General features: G+C 52.7%; 1 protein-coding gene across 1 annotated transcript; it reads right to left on the bottom strand.

Moving 5' to 3' along the window:
* Positions 1-4,566: 4,566 nt before the first annotated feature.
* Positions 4,567-25,587, bottom strand: IRF8 (interferon regulatory factor 8). The gene is made up of 9 exons (XM_012661263.1): positions 25,542-25,587; positions 21,908-22,104; positions 16,600-16,783; positions 14,033-14,124; positions 12,602-12,707; positions 11,379-11,426; positions 7,428-7,814; positions 6,063-6,178; positions 4,567-5,465 (listed from the first exon to the last, which is right to left on the bottom strand). The coding sequence occupies exons 2-9, from the start codon at positions 22,079-22,081 to the stop codon at positions 5,289-5,291; spliced, it is 1,284 nt and encodes a 427-aa protein (XP_012516717.1). The 5' UTR covers positions 22,082-22,104; positions 25,542-25,587; the 3' UTR covers positions 4,567-5,288.

The raw sequence follows: 25,587 nt of genomic DNA, 5'->3' as shown, positions 1-25,587 counted from the left end.
TTTCCGTAGCCCTTTCTTCCCCTCCTAGGGCCCCACGATGTTCACGTCCACGTGCTACTGTGGCCTCTCCCGCCACCTGCCACCCTTCCATAGCCCTTATTTCTCTTGCTCTCACCAGGAAACTCTGGCAGAGCCACAGACTTGGGGACCAGGCGAGGAAAGGGGTGAGAGGAGGAAGCGGGTAGGGACACAGAAAACTCCTCATGAGACTGTCACCGGGGCAGCCCACATTGACCCTAACTGACAACCTCCCTGTCTGCCGCATGCTCACCCCTGGCGGGGTGGGTGCTTTGTAATGTGTCAGAGCCATGATTGACCTCACAAGAAAAGGCTACACGCTGACGTAGGCAAGGGCCCACCACCATGCTCCCAGGTGGAGCGAGAGAAAGGTCTACCCGCCTGGAACTCAAGGAACAGGGGCGGAAAGGAGCCAGGATGCCCAGGGAGAGGGCAGAAGACTTAAAAAGAAAGAGAGAGAGTAAGGGAGAGAGGGAGTGCGCTAGTGCACACAAGCGAGTGCAAAGGTGGGAAGGCGGGATGGGGAGCAAAGGAGAAGAGGCTCCTGGGCCCCTCTGGCAGTTCTAAAGCATTGCTGCAAATTCCTTGACGCTCCTTCACTGAGTTGTAGAGCATCGGCTCCTTCCTCCTGATTCTGCACTGGCTTGTTCGCCCGTGAGTGTGGGAGAAGTGATGGTCACAAGCAGCCACTCAGCTGCCCCTTTGCCCACTGGACTGCCCTGAGGCCGCCACATTAGGAGGAAGCCCAAGCGCCACGGAGAGGCCACATGTGGACACCCCAGTTGACCCAGCTGTGCCCAGCCCTCACGTCTGCCTGGCCCAGGCCCCAGACATGTGAATGAAAAACCTTCCGGTGACTCCACTGCCAGGCTTCAAGTCACCCTCAGCCAAGATCCCAGACATTGTGGAGCACAGAAAAGCCAACACCCTCATACCCTGTCTAAATTGTGACCTGCGAAATCCATGACAAACATAAAGTGGTCTTTTTCTATACTGCTAAGTTTGGGGATAGTTTGTAACCCAAAAAGAGGTGGCTGAGCCATCGCCATTCCCCCATCCCCAGCAGACTCCATCCAGACTGAAACGCAGCCGGATGAGAACAGAACTCCTGAGATGTCCACACTGGACTCTGAAGAACACTGAGCACTGGCAGGTACTGTCACCCACACACTGCAGGGCCTAACATCAGATCGAATAAGGTTGGTAAATGCTGGATTAAATGAGCTTCCTACTGTGAGAGAGACCTTTTCATAGACCAATGAACAGTGCGCATGTCCAGGAGGAAGACAGAGATTGTGTGTGCCCCACAGGTCAGGGCATTTGCCATTTTCCTCCTACTTGTAGCAAAAGCAGCCAGATTTTCCACTGAGAAACCACCCCCACCCTCCACTGTCAGCCCACTGAGTTGTTAAAACTGCAGTCATTAATTATAGATCATTCTTTGGAAAGAATTTCTAAATATTTCTTAGTAATTGGGTTGCAAAACTTTCTATTATGCAGAGTCTGAATCACTCACACGAATAATTTCTTCCTGGTTCCCACAGTTGCTTCTTTGTGGGGAGTAAGGGTCCCCGTGGCACACATGGACAGCTGCCCAGTCAACCCCTTTCATGAGGATTTTCCCAGGGTTCCCAGGGCCCAGCAGACCCTACAGATGCTTGACCCAGGGGTCGTCATCTGCAGCCATCTGGACGTTACAAGGGAAAACAAAAAGGTTGCATCCCAAACAGTTTTTTGAAAGTTATCGAACTAAGCAGCAATCACTCAGAAAGGGATTGTTGAAATACATGAATTTTCTAAAACATTTTTCAAATACAAAGAGTGAAGGAGGCTTGGTTTTTTAGAATGTCTCATCAGCCTATTCCACCAGCTTCCTTTCCAGGCCCAGAAGCTACTGTCTGGTGAAGGGGCAACAGCTCAAAAGTCAGTTGACATCTGGGGTCCTAACAACATTCTCTAGAACCCCCAGTTATTACTGAAGCCTCCTGCCCCACACTCCCTCCTCTGCCAGTGACTACGCGCTTTACTCCCCTCCTCTCCCTCCGAGGTTGCTGCAAGAAGTTGAGTGGGAAGGATTTGTCAACTGCCTATACAGGGTGGTGAACTCTGGGGAGACACAGACTACAAGTTTCCACATTTGGCCCTGAATCCACAGGACAGAGAAGAGCTTGCTTACAAACAAAATTCCTACTTGCCGCGTGCAGGACTTCATGCCACCGACAGCAAAGATGGCTAAGGAAGTCAGCGATTGGCCCAGCTGCTGACCTGCTCCCTGGTGTGTTCGCAAGCCCACGAGCTCTAGGACTGCAGCAAGATCTTATCATGGAGCCTCGCACACTAAGCTGTCCCCCGAGGACACAGATGGCTCAGAGTCAGCCCATCGTGGGCCTGTGCCTCAGTTTCCTCGTCTGTAAGCTGGGAACAAGAACAGGCACAGTCTCACTGAACTCGTACGAGGACAGGGAGAGACTAGGCATCGCTTGCAGATGGGGAAAGCTGGGTAAACCTCTCCACTTGGGTTGGCCTCCCTGCCATTGATGCATTTTGCTCTGGGTGGTTCAGCAGGAATGTCCCACTAGACTAGAAGCAACCTCCTTGATTCTGGGTCCCTTGGGTCCTCACTGCGTCCCTAGGGCCTAGCACAGCAAGCATGTGCCCGATGGAAGGAAAAACACACCCCAGCCACGTGTGGCCAACCCAGCCACAGGGGCCTCCTACAAATCCTTTCTAGAAGCAACCAGAAGAAGAATCACCTGCCGCCAGCAGGAACCCCCACTCCCTACACCCTTCTGCATACGCATCCATCAGCTCACGGAACCCAAACGGGCCCTCCGCTTTCAACAAGAATAGGGTGCACCTCACCACGGCCTCCGGGGAATTCCGCACGATCAGTCTCCATCCCTTTTTGCCATTGTTTTGGGGATGCGTTTGGAAAAAATCAATCTTTAATCATATTAGAGAACTGTTTAATTCCGAGGACTGAATTAATACAGCAGGTTGTGGCACGGATGCCCCCCTGAAAGAACATAGCATCTGGTGAAAATTATAAAATATTTAACAGTCACTAAAAAACAGAGCACACATCAGCTTTTTTGAAAAGAGAATTTTATTTTAATAAAGAATAAAAGATCAATATATTTTTTAAATGGATACAAAAATAAATACTCATTCAGCATATTAAAAGACATGTGCTTTGACATTCGCCTGCACTGGAGCACACAGCCTGCTGTTAGCTTGCAAACACTGCAGAAGACGTGGCTGGTGTCCTGAATTAATTAATTAATCCTTAATATAATGCCCCCTTGTCAGCCAAGAGGGAAAAGCCACTTCCACTGGCGCTTTCCTGTATTCACATGTGACTTCATCCACACCTAAGGGGCCTCTCATGACTGTGTCTAATTACACGTCACACCTCCATCACCTCCATGGACACAGCTATGGGAAGAGCAAATGGGCATTCTTTGGCTTTCCTGGTGACAAGGCCGCTAGGCGGGCTGAACTTGGGTCTCCCAAACCCAGCACCTTCCTCCCTTCTCAAAACAAGGGTGGACAGGTGAGGCCTTTTCCTGCCCTTTTCACGGGAGGTTCTGCGTAAGGGACGGTGGCGACCCGGGCCGGGGCAAAGGAGAAAGCAGAGACAGAGAAAGGATTCTTCTTCTGCCCACTCAGGCCAGCATGGCTGGAGGCAAGTAGACCCTCTGACACCCCCACATCTACCTGGTGTCTACACCGGCTGCGGAACTGACCTAGTCAAAGCAACCAACCCCGTGCTGGCTCGCGCCCTGGCAAGCAACAGGGCACCTGTAGGCGCCCAGCATACCGTGGGGCCCAATCTCTGCCAGCCCCGATGTCTGACACAGGACACATGGATGCGTAACAGGCGCCTGATCTAACAAAATACAGCATTTTTTTTTTTTTTAGAAAAAATGTTCGGCTACCTTTTCATCGTGCCTGTATGGGAAACGATTCAGACCTCACATGGCATGTCGGCGGGCCAGGGAGATGCCATGAACTCTGCTGCTAGGCTGAGCCACTGTTTCACGTGTTCTGCCCTGGCTTTTAGGCAGTACCATGATGTAGGGTAAACAGCATCACACGCTTTGGGATAGGAAATGTATCTTATTTGCTGGCAAATAGGGTAAGTTCTTCCAGGGCTAAAACTGTGACTTTTTTGTTGAGGGTAGGATTTGTCGTGGCCTGGGGCCATCACAAACCTCGAGAAGCACTAGGCATGGGGACGGCGTGCTCCCCTCCCCGGGACCCTGTGGGACAGGGGTGAGGTGAGACGCTAACGCGTCCCTTCCACACGTCCCTCCACCCCGCAAATGAAGAGGGTGACTACGTTGCAGGGACGATTGACATGCTCATGTAATCCACAATTATTGTTTAAACTTATGGTTTATATCATGCCCACTTAAAATTTAAAAAAAAGATTCAAAGCAGTTTACAATAGGACATGTAAAATAAGACAATTCAAAGTACAACTGTCTTTAAAACAGGTCAAAACCATTTAGAAAGAATAAAAGTAAGAGGTATCTGGAATGATTCAATTACAGAAATGAAAAAATAAATTTAGCTCAAAGCTTCCCGGCAACAAAGCCCTAGAGGGAAAGTTTTCATTGTCTGAAGGTAAAAACATACCAGTTCACCTGGGTATGAACATGCTTTCCTGGCGCCAAATTCTAGGAAGAATATACTTTCTTCTAACAAAAGTCTTACGTTCACTCATTAAAGGGAGGCTTGTATCTAAATATTTTTAAATCTTATTAAAACGCTTGAAAGTAAAAAGATATTTCACATAGAATTAAGCATATGAAATCAAAAATGTACAACTCTAAAAAAGAGAAAGACAAAAACAGTCTTGTTTTCACAGGTTGGCTTTAAACTCCAAATCCCTTTACTTGAAGCAGCTGTCTGCTGATATTATTGAACAAGTCTTTGGAAACGTCCATTTACCCAAAATGCAGAAGGAATCAAAGCAACTAATGATAATTAGAGGGGAAAATGTAGAAAACAAAATTTTTAATCACAGGTTATAGTTACGGCCTCCAGACATTTGGTGTAAGCTTCCGACGTTCGTACCAGAACAGCGGAACGGTGCTGGCCCGACTTTGCTTTCGACGTCGGCTCCTCTGCGAAGGCCCTTGCTAACCCGAGAGCCATGCACGTGTCCCACCCCGTCAGAGGGAGCCACGTCCTGCAGGAATTATGGCAGTAATTGTCACGGTGGAATGCAAGACGCTGGAGAGTAGGGAGCCCAGGAGAGACACTTAGACGGTGATCTGCTGGTTTTCTCTGAAAAAGGGTCTCTGGTGGGAGGCACAAATATCCGGAAACATCCGGAAGACCTGGTCTGGCGGGGGCTCCTCGGGAGCCTGCATCACGGGGCCAGCCCCGCAGCTCTTCCCAGCTTCCTCTGCGAGCTGCCGGACATAGAGTTGCTCGATCTAGAGTGTCCGTGGACAAAGCGAGAGACGGAGGTTCCAAGTGAGGTGAGGACTGTCTTTGACCCCAGCCAGAGTCTCTGATGACCCCAGTCCAAGCTATCATTCCAGAAGCTCCATGTGGGCCCCAAATAAATGAACCTGGACTAGGCAGATGCAAAGAAGGGGCAGGCAGTGGTCCTGCACAGACTGCTATATATACTCTCCCAATATTGCCCCAGCCTGGCCAGCCAGTGCCCAGAATTCCACCATTAGAGTTTCATTCCTTTGACTATACTTAAATAAGAGCCTATAAAGCCCTAATGTGTCACTTAGACCCTAACTGAACAGGTAGCATCTTTCTAGAGAAAATGCTTTAAAAAAAAAGAAGCAAAAAAGGAAAAAAACATACACACTCATATACAGATTATGAGAGTCCCAGACATGAGACAATGGCTCAGAGATGGCAAGAAGCCCCCTCCCCTCCTGGGCGAAGGTTTCACCCAGGCCTGCCTCTGCACCCAGGTGGAAAAGCCCCAGTCCTTGCTGTCTCTTCTCCAGCCCAAGTATGAACTTGATCCTGACACAAGGGCCAGGAGACCTGAAGCTGCCCATTCTTACCTGCACGAGAATGAGTTTGGAGCGCAAGGGGGCCATATCCGGAAACTCCTCCCCAAAGCACAGCACCACCCTGCTGTCGGGAAGCCGGCCCTGGCTGTCGTAGAACCGCTGCAGTTCTGGAACGGCACGTGGGGGTGGGTGTGTGCAAGCAAGGCCGAGGGGCCTCCCGCTCCCGCGGCAGTGGGCTGGCCACTCAAGGGGCACGGAGCTCAGCGGGGACAACACGGGGCACCATGGGGTCTTGAACTGGTGGCCCTTTGGCCAAATTCCAGCTAAGGACCTGTTGTCCATTCTCAGATGGTTGCTGGGTTTTGAATACCTAGATTTGATCTCCTTCAACAGCCACAGCCTGCCTGAGTCGCCACTCCCTTGTGTCTCGCTCACAATTTGTTCATTTATGTTGCCTGCCTGGCCCCTGAGGGCATCTGAGTTTGCAACCCCTGCTGAGGACACCCCAGGAGGGCTACAGCTCCTGCGTGACACCTCTGACTCACGGTTCTCAAAGTGGAGCCCAAGGACGGGCAGCAGCAGCCTCACCTGGGAGCTTGTCAGAAACGCAGCCTCGCGGGCCGGCCTGAGACCCATTGGAACCAGGGAGCCGGGAGAGGGCCCGGGAGTCTGTGCCGCACGCACCTTTGGCTGCTGCTGCCGAGAACTCAGCCCTCACCACCTCCTCACCAGGCGGACCCTCGGGGCTTATGCACCTGAGCTCACACACCTCGCTGCACCTGCCCCTCCAGGAGCCCTCCTCTGGGAGTTCTCCGGCAAGGCGACAGCAGGGATCTGACTCTATGTCAGGCCCACGCTGTTACAGGGAGAGGAGCAGACAGCGTTCGGGACACAGAGAAGAGAGGCGGTGCAGATCCTAACCTTCCAGGGACCACATGGGTGGGATCCTCAACATCCGCCTCACGGAATAATGAAAGCTCCGGGCCAGCGCTACTGTGCGCGGGTGTGATCCCCAGACTTAGTGTGTACAAAGTCAGCGCATCTCAGGATGCACACGTGAACCCCCAGGGACCCCGCTAAGATGCAGATTCCGATCCCCTGGGCCTGGGGCAGGGCCTGAGGCCACATCTCTAGCAGCGCCCAGGGTCCGGGGCAGTCCTCGGAGCACGCTCTGAGCTGCAGGGGTTCCGTTCCTTCATCCTCCAGACAACCACACTGACTCTGACCCCCATTTCCACACAGGGAAGTCAAGGCACAGGAAGGCTCCTAGGGTCGCTCAGCAGGAAAGTGCAGAGCAGGATGCTAAGGGGGCGCCCGCTACACGCCCCGCCCCCTCACACCTCTGCGTCCCCCACATGGCTGCAAACGGAAGGGGGGAAGGAGGTGTGATCTTTAAGATTCGAGGATGGTACAGACCTCGGAAGAACTGGCTGGTGTCGAAGACCTGGACCACCTCGTCGCGCTCCAGCTTGTTGGGCCTGCCCTTGCACACCACGGCGTTGCCGCTGCAGAACACGCGGCCCTGGCACAGCCGCTTGACGAACACGCCCTGCCGGCTGCTGTGCAGCAGCACTCCGCGCTCCAGGTGCCCGAACAGCTTCCGCGTCACCTGCCGCTGCCGCTCGCTGGGGATGGCGTCAGCCGGCGGGAAGCGTACCAGCTCCAGGCCCTCGGGCCCATACAGCTTGGCACTGGGCAAGCTGGGCTGGCTCAGAGACAGGCGGCAGCCCTCGGGGCAGCTGGTGGTGGTCTGGCCCACCAGCTTGCCCCCGTAGTAGAAGCTGATCACCATCTGGGAGAAGGCTGCGGATGAGAGGGGCGAGTTAGCGTCTCCCAGTCTCTCCCACCCGGGGGCTTCACTTCTGCGTGTCCTGGATCTCTGTGACACTCTGGGGAAGTTCAAGGACCACTTTTAGAAGTTAGTGTTCTCATAAGTGGAATAAATACACAGACTGATTCGAAATACTGAAAACTACAACAGTACTCTCTGTTCTCCTTATTAAACTCATTACATGCAAGCTCTACGGAAGGTCTGGTAACTCGTAACTTCCAAGTCACACTGAGAGTGAAGGACGTTTCAACAGTCAGTTTGCTATGGACACGCCACCTCCTGTCATAGGCGCTGCCAGCGACACCGCGGCCTGTGGCCCACATTCGCAGTGGAAGGAAATGCCACGTTTGAATTCGACGTTAGAGAAGAAAAAGACGACCTTTCCCTTGATAAATGCACGTTCCTCTGTAGGTTCCCTGTGTTTCCACTAAGCATCTCTGCAAATCCTCCGTCCAAAGCTGTTTCAGGAAGCAGCCGGGACAGCACGCAGGCTGAGGCAGCACTGCCCACACAGGCTGCACGATGCAGAGATGACGCCATTTCCAGTATTCTCCCAATCTCCCATCACCTCTGAAAGCAAGCCTCAGTTCAGTGCTGACAGATCCCTGACATCTAACACCTGACACCCTCCCTTTAAAACAAGGGCATCGGACTTAGGGCTCCAAGCCTCAGACAGGTAGTAACACTTGGCTAGAATTGACTAATATTGTACTTGGCTTTCACTGAATTTGCTCTGACCTCTGACTTCCTACTCGTAGCAGCTGGCACAGGTTCTCCTGTTACAGGCAATGACCGTGGATTCCCATTTAAAATAAACTTCAGTTTTTAAAAGTGAGGAGATTTGAGGAAAATATGTGAATCATAGCCCAGGAGGTACCTGGCCATGAAAACCAGCCGTGCAGGTGAGGCTCAGGGACTGGGAAACACTGAGCTGGCGGGACGAAGATAACCTCTCAATGCAGGGAGGAAGCTGCATCTTAATCGCCTTACAGCAAAACAATCACACACTCGCAAACAGCTTGGTGCTCCTCTAAGTGCCCCGGACCGGCCAGGGCTGCATCCTGGAGCCACCCGAGTCATGAGCTACCCAACTCCACGGTACCCCCCAGGGCTGTGCAACGCCCCACCAGCACCCGTTGGGGCGGCCCTATGGGTGGCCACCGGCATCACCTGCCTCAGGATGCTGGTCATTCGTGACTACTTGCAGCCTCCCACTGGGGACGCTCCTGTCTTACTATTTGACACCCACGTTGGAGTCAAATGGGTTCTAGAATCACGCAGGGCAGGGAGTCGGGGCTGCAGGTGCTCTAGTCCACCTCATTTATTGGACATTTAGGGAAACGGAGGCCAGGATGGGGTCCCAGGGGGTGAGTGGCAGCACCGATCTCATTTTTCCCCGTTCACCACTCTCCCTCCACTGTGCCACGTCTGCCACGTCTATATCACCTGATCGCGTGATATACTTCACTCCCTTCACCTTGGAACAATTTTTGAACTATGCTCCAAATGAAGGAAACACTCCAGGTGACTCTGTCACCCCTTTGGCCTTTGCCCTGTCGCTTCCAGGGCGTTATCTCAGTCCCAGCGCCTCTTGGCCGTGTGAACTGGCAGCTTCACCAGGAACAGCGTTCCAGGCACAAACGTCTCAGTGACCCCACGCCATGGGGCATCTGAGGCTTAGGGAAGGTTCAAGCTGGCAGGGGCCTGAGCGAGGACCCACCATGCCCGACGGGTGAGGAGTGGAGAGCTGCAGAGCAGAAGCAGCTCACCAGGGCCGCCCAGGCCAGGCAGGTCGGCCTCCCGCCACTCTAAGAGCCTCGCCACACCCCAGCCCTGCTCCGATTCCCGCCGCTCACAGGGAGGACGGCCCTGCAGGGAACAGCCCGGCCACACAGGCAGCGGCAAAGACGCCAGCCGCACAGATGCCGGAGCCCAGCCGTGTGACATTCACTACTCTGTGCCTCAGTTTCTCATCAGCAAAGCAGAGATGTAATAATGCCCACCTCACAGGGCTGCTGTGAGGATCGCATGGCTGGGTTATTAAGTAATTGGGGCAACAGGACAAAAGACTGTCTACATAGACAAGATTCCCAAAGTTACAGCTCACAGCCCTGGTCTACACAGTCCACACCAAGTGCTGTGCCGGCACTTTGGACCCATCGGCACATTTGTCCCCACCGGCACATTTGTCCCCACAAGGTAGATTACTGATTATTACGCCCATTTTCCAAGTAAGGAAACTGAGGTGTGGACAGGTTAAGGCGTTCGCCCCGACAGCACAGCGGCTATGTGGGGAGCCTGGACACTCCCGCCCCAGCAGGTTAGCTCCGGGTCTGCTTTCGTCAGCAAGGCCGCACCGCCAAGTTTAAAGCATCACCATGTACCCCAATCACGGCAGCCACCTACAGTCGAGGGCAAAAACTGGCTCCACAGGTGTGTCGGGATCAGCCCGCACAGTGGGGTGTCGTTGCCAATATTTTATATGGGGAGATTTCATATAAACATACAGACCTCAAGAAATGGGAAAATTGGGCCTGGCTGGGTCTGCCAGCCCACAGGGCACCAACCGGGCATGGGCTGTCTACTGTGCCACAGTCTCTACCACTCCTTGTTGCCTTTCGCCTGCCCGTCCCACTGCAAAGTGAGGAACGGGGGCCCTGACATCAACTGGCCCACACAAGGTGGGGCGTGTGTGTGCGGCGTGTGAACGGAACAGAGGCACCAAAAGCTCAGCACTCCTAGAAGGATGTCTCAGGATGGACTCTGCAAGAGACCGTGGCTGTGCGTCACGTCACTGGCTGTGTGCTGAGACAGCTCTGGAGTAATTCGAGGACATGCCCTCCTCAGAGTGGCCTCACCTCTCACTCACAGTCCCAGCACCACATCTGGCTATGTCGCCCCCAGAAAGCATCAGCCGGCAGACCCCCAGGCCACAGCCCAGCTACCCAGGTCAGAGGCTTGGTCCCATGACCCAGGGCTTCCCATGGGCGTCGCAGCTGACTGGCTTAAGGAGGTCCCAAGAACAGGCTCAAAGCTGGACGCCTGCATGGCCTGGGTAGGCCATGGAACCTCCATGCCTCAGTTTCCTCACCTGCGAAGCCAGAGTTAGGACAGTCTCTAGGTCACAGTGGACAAGGCTCAGTGAATGGGAGCGTCATCATCCTTGTAATTCTCTTGCCTGGGTGAGAACCTACCTCCACCACCCGAAAAACACCACCCTGTGCCACCTCAGTTGACGTGCTTCTGCTCTCTGATTCCTCCTCTGCCCGGAGGCCCTGAGTCCCCTGGCCCTGACACTCTGCAAGCCCGTGGGATGAGGCAGGCTGTCCACATCCCACAGAACCTGCCAGCATCGAGGAAGACACCCCCGCTTCCTTTGCCCAGAAAATGCTGTCAACAAGCCTGAACATCAATCCCAGGGGCAACTGGCAGGAGGACAGCCAGGGTCCTGAGCATAATCAGACTCTGCCGGAACTGTCTGGGCTTTGTCTCCTAACAGTGCCCACGCCCCACGCCCAGCCCCAAGCACCCCGTACCTGACTGGTGCACGTCGTAGGTGGCGTACCCTGGCACCAGCGGCAAACCTGCAGGGAAATAGAAAAGCGAACTCAGGCCCGTCAGGTGTGTGCGGGGAACTGCCCGCCGCTCCCTCTCCAAACTCGAGGCTCCGGGGAGCACAGGCTTCTGCTGAAACAGGTGCTTTGCCCTGCCGCAGCGATGACCCATCGTTTCACAAACACAGGCACCAGAGTGGGGGTGCAGGGAACTTCCTCTGTGCTTCGGGGCTTCTGGCCACATGTCAGTGTCACACTGCGGGGCCACATTTCCTTCCCACTCCAGGGGCCTGCCCCCAGAACATCACGGGACACGGTGCCCACCGGCCAGGGCTTATCTCTGGAGGGGGCCCAGGCGTCCACACTCGCTTTCCCCAGGGTGTTCCTGCAGCACAGACAGAAGCCGTCCCCAGGGCCCCTTCTGCGACACTGCCAACCGTAGCCTAGCAATCCCCAAGGTCCACAGGGCCAGCTGCCACCTCCCAGGCTGCCTCAGGGGACAGGGGCGTAGGAAGACCTCAAGGGGGTAAGCAAACAGGCTCCCGGGCTGCAGAGCCTGAGCCTAGGAGGGTCATTTCAGGCAGCCGGCGAGCTCTGAGTGCGACTATCAGAGGATGATAAAAGGGCAACCAACTCTCTCAATCCTGGTGACCCCATGGGGCAGGTTCTGGTGTCTCCATTTCATGGATGAGTAAACAGAGGCTCAAATAAGATATGCAACTTCCCAGAGCAGGATTCAAACCCAGGGCTCTACGCAATCTCCCATCCCTGGTCGGAGCTCTCCTTCCCTCCAGACACGCTGGGCTCTCTTTGGCCCGGAGGGGGCCTTAATGTCATAACAGACTGGCAGACCTAAGGTACTGCCCAGGGACCACGCGCCAGTGTGGCTGAGAGCTGCGTCTTCCCTCCGGTTCACTAGACCCCTCAACTTTCCCAGGAGCGTCGAGGGAGAGCAGACATGGGCGTCACCCACGTTACGGGCAATCTGCACCCTCCTGGGAAGCAGTGGGATACGGGGCCAAGGGGACGGCTGGGCTCCGCCCTCGAAGTGGGAAGCCAGGGCCACGCCTGTTCACCTCTCCGGGCTCAGTTACCTTCAATGTGACATGGATCATAGCAGTACCAACCGCCCCAAGGCCGGCCCTGGCTGATGCCACAAGCCATCCAGACCATGCCTGTAGACGGCCCTGGGTCCCCGCCCTCACCTGTGCCAGGCTGCTGCGCCCACCAGTCCGGAAGGAGCTGACTGCGACAGGCCTCTGGCGGGGAAGGGCTCCTCTTGATCATGCCCACGTAGTCGTCCACGGAAGGCTGCACAGTCGGGGCGAGACGGGGGACAGCTCAGCCATGGAACTCCCAACGCGGGGCTCCAGGGTTTGTAAAAATGAACAGTTTGCGCGTCACTACAACCACATTGCCGCCTTTATCTCAGGAGACAAAAGTTAAGCTTCACTTTCCAACTTGAAAGACCCTAGACTGCAAATTACTCACACTCAGCAGCCAAACCCCGTGGCTGAACTACCAGACTCTTTGGTGGCCACGATAAGTTTACTGGCCTTTTCCGTGGAACTGCCCGTCGCAAACCGAATGTGCCACATGATCCAGGTGCCCTGATGCCCCGCAGACGCGGACAAGTCCTGAGACACCACTGACTGGCAATTCCGAGCCATCTCTGCCATGGTGTCAACGATCTGCTCAAGGAACCATGTGTGGATGTTCAACCTCTAACCCATTCCTTAAAGGAGGCTGATAAATCCAATTATGAGACACTTTATTATTAATAACATCTGCTCTTCTTGTGACCTGGGTGTGGCAATCGGATTAACTCACTCTCTTGGCTGAGTCAGCAGAAAGGCCCGAGAAACAGCCTCAGAAAACAGGGCATTGCTGGAGGGATACAAGGCCAGGAATGTACTCGTTCTACTGCCAAAGACCACCCAGAAAAGCCAGGCTGTTTAGAGTGGGCTGTGTCTAATCTTCATTCTTGTACAGCCAAGCTACTCCTGAAGATTCTGTTATCGTTGTGTTGTTAAGAAGAACTTACAGAGCAGTCACTCCACCTTTTGCCAGGGCTGCATGGGATTATTTCAGTTACGCAAATGTCCGCCTTGTAATAGCCATAAAAGAACATACTTAAGAGGCTAAACATACAAGAAAAGGGCATTCAAATAGCTAAAACATACACAAAAAAAGCCATGAGATTTGCCTAGGGAGACCACATGAAGCCTTCACTTATAGCCTATTAACTATGCATTTATGTATAGTTCTAACAAGCTTGGTGATCCAGTTTTCCAACCCATCAACGACTAAAACCTGCATGTTACAAAGTAAGCAATCCAATAGCTGTGTGAGTAGGACACTCATCCACGTCATGGCCACCCCAAGCAGCAAGGAAAGTTGACATGTCGTTCACTGTAGCCTGCCTGAGAAGGCAGCCTGCGGGAGGGGATAGACCGCCATCCAAAATGTTTACAGGATGAAAAGTTGAGAGCTTGAGGAAACTCCACTGACACAGAGCAGGCAGCTCAGGAGGGACACGGCGTGGGGGCCTGACCAGGTGGCAATGCCACTCCCGCCAAAAGACACGAGGCTTCTGCTGGCAGGGCCAGAGCCCTGGGAACACTGTCCACACTCACCTCCTTGATCATCAGCTCGTCGATTTCGGAGCGCCCACACTCCATCTCTGTGACCTCGTTCACACAGGCGGGAGTCACCACGCCGAGTTTGCCTACGGAAAACCGGACAGACACCACACCACTTGGCACTGAGGCACCACAACTGTCACCGAGGCCATAACCCGTTTTATATAAAAGCTGAGTCTAAAGAAATCTAAGCTAATGCGTGTCTTCGTGGTTTGGGAAAGGCACGGATGTGTTTTCCCATGCCTCGGCCTGATCTCAGACAATCAGCAAAGTCGAAAGAGAGAAGTTGGAGGTGGCGGTGATGGTTTTTGCTAATACTCTTAAAGGATAAAGACGGCACACTTGGGCCTCTTCCTTCCATTTGCCAAGATCCAAAAAGAATCTGTATCAGATAGACTTTCTGACAAGCGTTCACTAATCTACAAAGGCTAAATGTATAAACTGGGACATTTGAAGACACTCAAAGGTTTCCTGGCAAAATGTGCTGGCAGGTTGGGGTCTTTTTTTAAAGACAGTCGGCAGGAAATCTCTTTTTGGCCTTTCCAAATATTCTCACATGAGTCTGTGCACACGACCGAGCACACACCCCACAGCGTAGACTCACTGATGTCCTGTGGGCACCAGCCTTGATCAGGAGGCACCCAAGGGAACACGGCACCACCACTGTGCACGTTCAGACCCAGACCCGCTTCCTCCCAATTTCATGCCTCTTGCTGGTCAACGACCTGGCTCATTCAGAGTGTCTGTGAGAGACACATCACAGCTGACAAAACTCACTAGTCCCAACGACCTACAGAATTCACCTATCCTTTCTTCCTCACTGCATTTTGATTCCATTTCGACAGATTCAAGGATTCACTTAGAAGCTGCTGATGGGGAACGGGAGGGGGGCAGGTGGGCCCCCCATGCAGCTTGCGAACCACTGAAGTACAGAAGAGAGGGGCCCATTTAGACATTATGCAAATGTGACGTTGCTTCACCCCGAGAACCGCCTGCTCCTTTTTTAACATCCGCACTTGCAGGTGAGGCCGGCTGCACCCCATGCAATAAACAAGTCAGGGTCACCTGCCAGTTAGAGCTTGACTGATCCTGGGGGAGGCGGAGGGCACAGCGGAAACTTCTCTACTCCTCCAAATCGCAGTTTACTCTTTGGCAATTAAAAATTATCCGAAACTGGGAAACGAGGCCGAAAGATGACTGCTTGGCCTTCCAAGCCACCCCAGAGCATCACGCAGAGGTCTCCCCTAAAAACCATCTGACGCCCCAAGGGAAGGTCAGTGTGCTGGCCTTACAATTTATTACCAGTTAGGGTTTGGGCTCAGTGGAGTCCGGTGCCAATTTGCAGGTGATGAAGCCACAGACGCCCCACACAATAGTGGCATCATCCCATCAGACATTCATAACTGCCTGCCCTTGCCTGACCATATGTACCAGAGTCTCTTACTCTCTCTCCAACGGTCTTGTCATCATTTGGTTCCCTTGTTATTGGGTCAAATAATTCTCTAACACAGGCTCACTCTACATTGGTTTGAGTCACAATCTTAACTTCTTTAATCACACATCAACATTTTCAATGCCCACACGGGGGAAGACTGCAGACTCGGAACAGTGGCGCAGCCTACGACGTCTTTCGAAGGTTGTTTCTCTCGGGCATTACCGGACTACACATAAGCTTCTGCGGAGAAAACTGCGCTGGGTCAATATTCTAACCACTCTACCGAATGGCCAAGAAAATCAACGTGTTAAAAGAACGTTTTACACAGTGAAGGTGATTAGACTTTCTGTCCTGAGTCACCCTGTCACCACAGCTGCTCAGCGCACTGCCTAGGAAAGGATTCTGAGGCCAGCTCTGAGCTCGGTACGTTCTTATTGATTGATGATGTCTGGCCAGAGCGTGAGACCAGGCAGTGGGGCGCATGGTGGGGTGTTGCTATCCCCGCTTTACTCCCAGCACAAATGCTTTCTTGGGATTTGAGAGCTGGAAGAGACCTCAGAACGATCCCATCCCAGAGTTCCCAAACAACCATCAGGATCTACTGCCACGTCAAGGCGTACCCCATCTCCAGCAACGGAGCCCCTGGACACCTTCTGCAACTTCCTTGGAAAACTTTAGTCTCAGCCCTTGGGGTCCATCCTGTCCCCGCCCACTGTATTCCCCCCCAGCCTCTCCTGTGAGCTGTGGAACAGGAAGGGATTCCTCATCAGAAACTGTTGGCGGGTCCTCATTCCTGTCCGGTGGAACTCTGACCCAGGGGCGGTTTGGTGCCTGTCGTGGTCTGACAGTAAGTAGCAGTCGGCTAGGCTAGGCTGTGCCCATCTCCCCCCGCCCTTTCCTTCGATCCTGCCCCAGCTCCCTGCCGGAAGCCGCCACTTCGACAGCAGATGGTGTGTGAGGTCAGTGGGAAGCCACCTCCCCATCTGCTTACACAACGGAGGGAACTATTTGTTTAACTAAGACCATGTGCCCCAGACCCTGCGTCTACCCCGAACCCAAGCTCTGCACTGAGGGCTTCGTGCCAGGGCAGCTCCTGGAAGGCTGCGTGCCCATAACGGATAGTTACATTTTTGCTCCTCCTCGGGGACGATGCGGTAAACTTTGTATGGCTCGGAAATGTCCAGCTGGGACCGGTCTGTCACTTCCTCAAAATCTGGGCTCTTGTTCAAAGCACAGCGTAACCTCGTCTTCCAAGTGGCTGGTTCAGCTTTGTCCCCTTCTTTAAACTTCCCTTTAAAAACTGCCCAGGCCTGAAGAAAGAAACAGAAGCACATGACATACATGGCTGGCCCCCGTCACAAACATCCACCACCACAACGGGGACCCAGCGCACCCGTCCCCTCCATGCATCTTTGCTGGCCATCAACTCCCATTCGATTTCAGGACTCAAAGAGGTTTCGATTGGGCTACCTGGTGTGAGAAGAGCCAGCCGGTGTAGGGGTCCCCTATGTTCACCCAGCTGAGCCAGAACTCAGCTCCTCACACACACCCCTTGAATGTGCCTTTTAGCAAAGTCCTTCCCTGGACGAAGGGCCTAAGGTTAAGACCCACAAAGAGGAAGTTGCGCATGGTTTCACTAGAATGTTCAAAACAAAGAACAAGTTGCTGCTTTTTCAAATCAACCCCTAGCTAACATTTAGCATTGAAAAGGGAACATTTGCAAAAAGTCTGAACGTGGTCATCCATTGCCCTGCCACTTTTAATAGAAATTTTGTTTTGCATTTTTGAATTTATTCAAGATTTTTCCCCAAGGCACTATTTCAAAGGCAACAAAATGGTTTCCCTTTTATTGGTTTTGGTGTTTTTTGTTTGTTTGTTTGTTTTTCCTAGCTCTATTTTCTTACTTTCTCCAAACCTTAGGATCTTAACTAGGACCAGAAATTCAAAGCTGAAATCTTAAAGTCAAAATGCAGAGTGGGGCAGTATTTTAAAAATAAGACCCGTGAATGGGCATATTTTAAGATTCCAAAATTGGAATACAGACACACCAACCATGAGGTAACCACCATCAGGTGAAAATTACCTTCGGTTTTAGGCAAAATCAGACAGTGTCCTCGAGCCTGAAATAATTAGAGATCTGTGGGGAATTCTCAACTCCATTCAGGAAAATGTAATGGCAAGAGATAAGCAACTTTGCCGGGGTGATCCGGTCTGGGATGAAATGCCCATGTACCTCCTTCCAACCCAATGGACTTGCCGCTACTGCAAGTGTTGTTGAGCTTAATGCATATACCAGTCCCCCAGGAAGCTTGTGAAAATGCAGGCTCCTGGGCCTCGTCCCGCGAGAGTCTCGCTAGGTAGGTGCGGGTTAGGTCTGGGAACCTGGATCTGCAGCCAGCAGCCCAGCAATTCCAGTTCAGCTGGCCAGGAGACCATGCTTGCGGAAACTCCACGATGCCCCATATGTCACAGCTCCTTTAAAACAGCCCTAGCTTTTCTCCCCCTCTCAAACAAGGACAAGAATGTTTATAATTTAAGACCAACGCTCTCTACTCTGTTGATGCAAAATTTTGCATCTATGCCCGGAGTGAAGAAACTTGGAAGAGAATTCCTATCAGTCAGCGTGGGCAGTGGTTTCCTTCTCTAACACAGATGTAAAAGTCCCCTTTAGAACAATTCTGCAAAGTTCATGGTCAATTTTCTCCTTTACTAACTGCATCGCCGACCATGCATTGATTTGGGTGCTGTCGTCATTGTTGTTTCAAAGACGTACAAGAGCAAACTGTGTACTAAATGAACAGGAATTACAACTTTTTATTACTTTCAATCAGGGTCTCTACCTTAGAAAGACTGACATGTCAGATGGGATCATTCCCCATGGTGGGGGCTGTCCCGCAGTGCAGAGCGTTTAGCCCCAGCTCCAGCCTCAACCCACCAGATGCCAACAGCACCCCTCCCCCAGCTGTGACAACCAAAAATGTCTCCAGACATGGCCAGGGGTCCCCTGGGAGGTAAAATTGTGACCACCTCCATTTGAGAACCATTGGATGAACCCATATTCCAAATGGACTTTGAGACGCATAGCTGTGGTGGCAATGTTACAACCTGCAGGTGCACATCCAGAACCGCAGTGCCCACTCAGAGCTCACACTCAGCCCATGAGGGAGGCCAGGACACACTGTCCATCAAACCAGGCCCCATGGTTGGGGTGCATCCTGGACTGCCACCCCCGGCCTGCAGCCTGCCCTGAGCCCTGTGGCACAGCAGGCACCTGTCTCTCCCAGGGCCTCTCTGGCCAGCTCCAAAAACTCGGCTTAGCTGGACGGTATCTCAAGACCCCTCTCGAGCTAGAGCTAAAACCTGATGAGACAGTGACTCTGAGGCCCACCCACAACAGCCGTGATGGCTTGTTCAGCCTCCGCCATCTTTCTCCCATCAATGCACAGCGCGAGCGGCCCCTGTGAAGCTCAGACCACAAAGTCTTCCTAATGTGACTTTGCTGTCTCGTATTGTGTTTTAAAAACTAAATGCTTCGAGGCCTACTGAATTTTAAATATCTGTGCTACTAAGTAAGTTTTAACTTATTTAGATCGATCAGAGGCCCATGAATCCCAACCCTCACTTAACTAGATTTTCCCCCACATCTTTATGAAAAGAATACAGAAGACTTTTGTAAAAACAAATATGCATTGATATCAGGGCCTCATCAATGTGCTCAGGGTTGGCACAAAATGAGCTAAATCTCCAATCCCCCAGCCGTGGTCTACACCACAAAGCTGGCCTCAGGATGACTCCTGCAGGCAATGAAGGATTCCCTTGAATAAGTGACTTCTTACAATCCACTTATTAAGGCAGGAAACAAAATTCATATATGTTTTTCTTAACTCCTAAGTTTTTGAAAGGTTTTCTTAGAATGTTGGAAAGAAACGGTCTCTACGTAACTACAGAAGCCCTAAGACAGCTCTATCTACGCAAGGCCTCGCTGCCGACGTCTTCCAGTGGCAAAGTTCCATTTGGTAGACACCGCAGAGCTCCGTATCCACGCTCAGGGAGCACCAGACACGTTCTTGCTAACGCCGTACTTCCACCGGTGCCCGCCTCCCGACGGCCTCCCCAGCCGGTGGGCACCCATGTCTCCCTCCTGCCCCCATTCCTGCTGAGATTGTAGACTCATTTCAGATTGCCACATCGAGAAACTGCGTAACCAACGGAAACATTGGGAATCTTGCACATTTTTCTCAACACTGTTGAAACGGCCATGAAGAACATTGCATAAGACATAAATCTGGGGCTTTATTTCAGTAGCCCTGGAGCGTGAGCTGAAGCAGGGAACAGGGTGAAGGGAGCAGCCCGCATCTCCACCAGAGGCCAACGCCAGGGCTGCACAGCCGCCGGTCCCGCACCCGCTGCCATCCTCCCGAAGATGTTTCACTGACATCCGACCTGCCACGGGCCCTCATCAAGCACCCAGTGCTTCTGTCGATCCTGGCTGTGGTCAGCACATGGCAGGGTTCTCAACGGGGCAGAGGAGACTCTTCCCCCCAGGGGACATCTGGCAATGTCTGAGATGTTTTTGGTTGTCACACAGGGGGAGGGTATGCGACTGGCATCAAGTGGACCAGGAATGCCAATAAACATCCTACAAGGCACAGGACAGCAGCCACCACACAGAATTACCCAGCCCTAGGTGTCAACAGTGCTGAGCTTGAGGAACTCTGGCTTTTAGGATTATCTAGGATACAGAATTCCCAACCAACCAGATGGGACTGGAGCACTGTTTAAATTTGCAGAGTCATTCCCAAGAGATGTTCACCATGGTGCCAAAGGCAAGAAACATCTGCAATCACACGGGGTAGAAATCCGCAATGGCACTGCCAACGCGGAAGTAGGCACCGGCGTTGGAGAACCTGGCGGTGTCCAGGCATCCTGACCTGGGGTCCTTGATCAGAAGGAATCTGGAAGACACGTGGGGACCACAGGACCCCTCCAGGGTGAGCACAAACGTTCCCACGTGCCCGTTTCTCTCGGAGTGGTCAATGACTGGCATCAGATGCTCAAAGAGATTGGCAACCCCAAATTACGGACTTAACGGAATTGCAAACATGCACAGTCCCGCTGCACACACCAGCTGGGCAGAGGCTTGAAGGCTGAAATGCATCTTAACCCAACCTGGACCTACTTATGCTTCCATCTGGGGTCAAGGTGTGATCTTTGTCACTTCTGTTTGCTGATGTCAGATGCCAGGCGTCCCTGGCTGAGAGGCCAGCGCTGCTACGGGGTCCTGCAGCCTCACCTCTTCCCACCTGTTCAAGGTTTCAAGGTTTCGGGTCTGACTCTGGCCCCACTCACCTCCCACACTTTCAGCCCCTTCCCCATCCTCTGCCCCCGAATGCTACAGAATAAGCGTACGTGGCGGCGACCTGCAACCGGCTCTAAGTCAGACCACCCGTGGTACGAATGTTTGCAAACATGAAAATCTGGGCTGAGCTTTATCTAGGGCTCCAAACCTCCCAGGGCAAAACCCGGACAATGTGGAGCCTTGGCAATGACCACAGGGACTCGATAACCCAGCTGGTGTGCAGAGCTGGGCTTCCCCAGTCCCTGTTCCTCTGCCCGAGTCTGGCTGCGACTGCAAGAATCCCTGTTTCGATCAGGACCTGGGCTCACAGTTGGACTACCTGCCCAGACACTGGTTCTGTCACACGAGACCTGTGAGTGTGAGACCGCAGACAAGTCTCACAGGTCTCCTCCTCTCCCTACAGAGTGAAGATGAGAAGAGCGCCCGCCACAGGGTTGTGTGGAAGGAAAACAAAACAACGTGTGAGGCCAGGCCGGGCCCAGAGCCGACCAACCCTCGGTCGATGATGGCTGTCACGGCGCACACTGCAGAACGGTGAGTATCTGCATGCTTGGCCTACTTATTATTCTCAAGGCAAGTAAGACTATTTTTAGACAACCACAGGCCCAGGACACGCCACACGACCTGTCCCTGGCAGGAATGACAGATGGCATCTCACCCTCCGGAGCTGGCCCTACAATGCCAAGAGGCAGCAACAGCTTTGAAAGAAGGAAGACATCAGCCTTCCCTGGTACCCAGCGTCACCTCTGACGGCAGCCCGAGGGAAAGGTCTTCCCTCTCCCTTGGCTGGTTAGTTCTCAGGAAAAGGACACAGAGCAGGGAAGGAAAGTGCTCTCAGCATCCTCATTAGAAAAACGCCAATAATACAACTAACCTCGAAAGTAAGCAAATCATTCAACAGATGTAAAATCAGCTAATGTACATTTTCAAGACACATTCAGCACTCTTCAATCAATGTTTGTTTTTTAAAATTGGATTAATTTTTCAGCAAATCAGAAGGATGTCACTCGACACCTCCCCAGGTCCATGAGGGAAGCAGAGACCGAGCTCAGGGTGGTGGGGTTGGGGGCTCTACCTTGAAAATGGACGCGTCCACTTCCTGGTTATAGTCCTGCTTGCCGGCATGTTTCCAGGGGATCCGGAACATGCTCTTCTCGTCGTTTTCCCAGATCAGTCCTGGGTACATGGTGCTGTCGATCTGCTCGATGAGCCACTGCCGGAGCCGCCGTCCGCCATTGCGGTCGCACATCCTTGGAACGACGGAGACACGTTCTGTGAAGTGACAGATACCGTCTCATTAGTCACAGCAACCCAGGCACCACTAACAGGAAAACCAGAGGTTTGCAACAAAGGTGTTGGCTTGGGGGATGCCCACAGATCCAGGGACTCTGGGCCACCTGCCATGAGCAGACAGCACTGGCTTTTATGACCTCAAAGCCCTGAATGAAAACTGAAAGCTCCATGGGAAACCCGCAGCTGCCCGGCAGCCCCGTGTGCGCCCCTCCTCTGGCGCTCGCTGTGCTCCTTCCAGCTTTCACCCTTCATTTCCTTCCAGGCAGATACGCCCACGCCGCGCAGCTCCGCTTTTAGCACCAATGGGGAAAATCACTTTTACGGCATCAGGTCCCTTCACTGCACAGCCCATTAGTCTAAGAACCAATTCAGTTTCCCGGTGCCCAGTTTGACTGATGTTCTGTGACAAAATACGGCGTCTGTGCCATCTGAGAAAGAGCAAGCCCTCGAGGCTGTGCCTTCTAGGTTGTTTCTTCACAGCTGGTTTAGTGATAAGGGCATGAGTCTGGGAATGAAACAGAGCTGGGGACCCATTCAAGTCCCACCACCTCTCATCCAGGTGACCCCAGACCATCATTTAACCTTGGGGCACAAGCTACTCTATCCCGGCTGAGATCAGGGGTAATTACAGGCACCCAGCAGGGCTGTAGAGAAAATTCGGATGACACATGTAAAGCACTGGGACGGTGCCTGGACCTTAGACGTGGCATGTCACTGTTATTATCCATAGTTTCCTCCTTGAGAACTCTTACAACCAACTGAGAGATGGGGACAAGAGTGAAGGAATAAACTGTGGCTCCAGAGCAAAGCGCAATGGAGTCTTCCAGAAGACTCCATCATCTAGAGACCTACCCATCCAGGCCACCCAATGACACCCTTTGGAGGGACATTCTTGCCAGAGCAGATGGCCTTCCCAGGGGCACGGAGAGAGAAAGAAAGAACTGTGAGACCGTATCGACTTACAGCAGGCATTTACAAGAACAGCGCTGGAAATCCCCTAGGCAGTTGGACAGACGCCCACCCAAAAGAAAAAATAGCATTTCTATTCTTCTGATTAAAATGTGACCTCTTCAGGCAAACAAGTTTAAAACAATCAGCAGTGACAAGACATAACGTCCCCAAGAAGATGGTCACATCCAGAGCCATCCATGCTGGTCCATAAAGAGAAGTAACAGCAACCTTTGCAAGAAGTATGCGTTTTGGAAATTCCAGCCCCTGCAGGTGACTTTAGGGGTGGGAAAGAGGGCCAGGCCCCAGGGAGTAGGTGAGGACCCTTAAGTGCCAATTTATTTTAACTTCTCCATCCAGTAAGCCCCGTTGCCCATTTGTGGACTTTAAACGGGGTGAAGTGTATGAAATAGGAATTAGACATTGATCTGCAAACTCCGGACTCTTCTCTAACTGGACCTTGGCAAGTCACTCGAACCTCTCCCCGATGCTCCCTCACCTGTCAAGTGAAGGGAGCTATCCCAAGAGACCCAGAATTCTACAACAGGCCATGTGTTTATAAATAAGAAGGGACAAATTTGGGAGGGGACATGGACAGGGAAATGAAACACCACCACCAAGTACCCCCCAGAAAACAACTTGGCAGGGTGCAAATTCCTGCAGCTCTTCCCTGGGGAGGAGGCAGCAGAACTTCTCCCAGCTCGAGGAGGGAGCTGCGTGGAGGAGGATGAGGGGTTGGAGGCTGAGAATATGTCAAATAAAACGTTTCCCTTCGCCCCCTTGCAACAAGGTTCTTAAACCAGAGTCCGTGGTCCCTGAGCCTCCTGAAATCAAAAGCAAAATTGTGTTAGTGCGGGCATTTCTTTAGGAAGAGGGTCAACACTTCCTCATCAGGATTCCTAATGGGTTCATAACCTCAAGACTCTTAAGGACAACTGTCTTGGTGATTTATAAGAAAAAGAAAAGAGAGAGAAGAGTGAATCAGAGACTATGAAAGCTGGAAAACACTTTAGAAATCATCTAATCTAGCCTCCTCTTTATTCAAAAAAAGGAAAAACTGGGGCCCAGAGAGACACAGCAAGCACTGAGGCACGTAGCAGGCTGCGCCAGAACTTAGGCTGGCACCCAGCCCTGGCGGCAGCTGGTTCTACTCACTGTACAGAGAAAAGCACAGCTAAGTGACAGGATCTCAGCACACGGACAGCCCTGCCTCAGTGTCCTCTGCGATCAGCTCCAAGTTCTAAGTAGCATCCAAAGCCTAAGATTCTACTACAATGATGATCCATAATGATTTATTAAACACTAACAAATTAATTCTACCAAATGCCCAGCCAGGAAAAAGTAATAAGCCCAGTCACATGTTTATAACTTCCTCTTCCTTGATTTTGAGGTAATAATTCCCTCTGTTGGCCAAGTCCTATCCAGAGCTAATCTGCATCCCTATAAACGTATCCAGGGGACAGGCTTCCCAGACAGAAAGTGATAAGAGTCTGCCCCGGGCCCACCCCATCCGGATTCCAGGGTGTCCCTGAGCTGGCGTGCAACAGAACTCACCTCCTCTCCGCCTCTCGGGGCTCTGGGCACTTGCTCTGGCTACAGCACCCTCATCGCCCCTGGACTAAACGGCATGGAAGCTATTTCTCCCTCTGGCCCAGCCTTGCTCAAGGGACTGAATCTTCCAAATCCTTTCATAAAGGAACCGGCCGTAACCCAAACGGACAAGCTTAGAACCATCATTTAACCACTAGCTCATTCTTTTGGTTTAAAAAGAAAGTAGTGGGGGGAGGCTTCTGGTTGGGGGTGGGGAACAAGTTAAAATTTTGGAAAATTCAGTCTCTAGTTTCCATTTATAAAGCCCTTCACAGCTCTGCGTAAGTAACACATCTCACCTTGGAAAGTCTCATTTTGCCACAAACTGTTTTTGTGGGCTGTGACCATTCTCTGGCCAGGGACGTCCGGGCTGTGATGGAGGCAAAGGACCACACACCCCACCCAGAAATCGTAACTGACTGTCATTAATCAGAATTTTAAAACCAGCATGCCCCCCCCCTTCGCGATCTAACCTCAGCAGCGCTGGGTTCCCGGCAGGGCAGTTTCAGAATGCCGACCCTCCCAGCCTTGTTCCTCCCAACAGGCGCTCAGCGAGATGCAGGAGCAGGTCCCAGGGTAGAGGGGCAGCTATTTCCTTCACTGTAGGAGCCATCTGAAGTTTTCCATGCAAACCAGATTTTGAGAAATATAAGACTTTTTTTAGCATCACCCGGTCTTTGGGAACAGGCCAACGAGCACGACGCGTGCACGCTCAGTCCGGTCGCAGGTGCTGGGGACTGGGGAAGCGCAGACAGACCGGTGGCATGGACCGGGCTGCGCCAGGGGACACCGCCGCAGGTGCATCGCGCCCGCCCGGTGTCGGTACCGGCGGGACCGGCCTCACGCGACGCTGGGCCCTGCCCGCGGACCGTGCCTACCTGCCGCCGCTGCTGCCCGGGGTCCGCGCCGCCGCCCGGGGTCCGA

Source organism: Propithecus coquereli, unplaced genomic scaffold (assembly GCF_000956105.1).
Source record: "Propithecus coquereli isolate 6110/MARCELLA unplaced genomic scaffold, Pcoq_1.0 Scaffold701, whole genome shotgun sequence".
Taxonomy (NCBI): domain Eukaryota; kingdom Metazoa; phylum Chordata; class Mammalia; order Primates; family Indriidae; genus Propithecus; species Propithecus coquereli.
This window is presented reverse-complemented; position numbering and strand designations above follow the sequence as displayed.

What these genes read in the sequence shown, in the direction of transcription:
- IRF8 (XM_012661263.1), bottom strand. Translation starts at nt 22,081, where the DNA reads ATGTGCGACCGCAATGGCGGACGGCGGCTCCGGCAGTGGCTCATCGAG. An exon ending in TGGACGCGTCCATTTTCAAG is followed by an intron (nt 16,784 to 21,907) that starts GTAGAGCCCCCA and finishes TTCTTTCTTCAG; the next exon opens with GCCTGGGCAGTTTTTAAAGG. An exon ending in CCCCGAGGAGGAGCAAAAAT is followed by an intron (nt 14,125 to 16,599) that starts GTAACTATCCGT and finishes GGTTTTCCGTAG; the next exon opens with GCAAACTCGGCGTGGTGACT.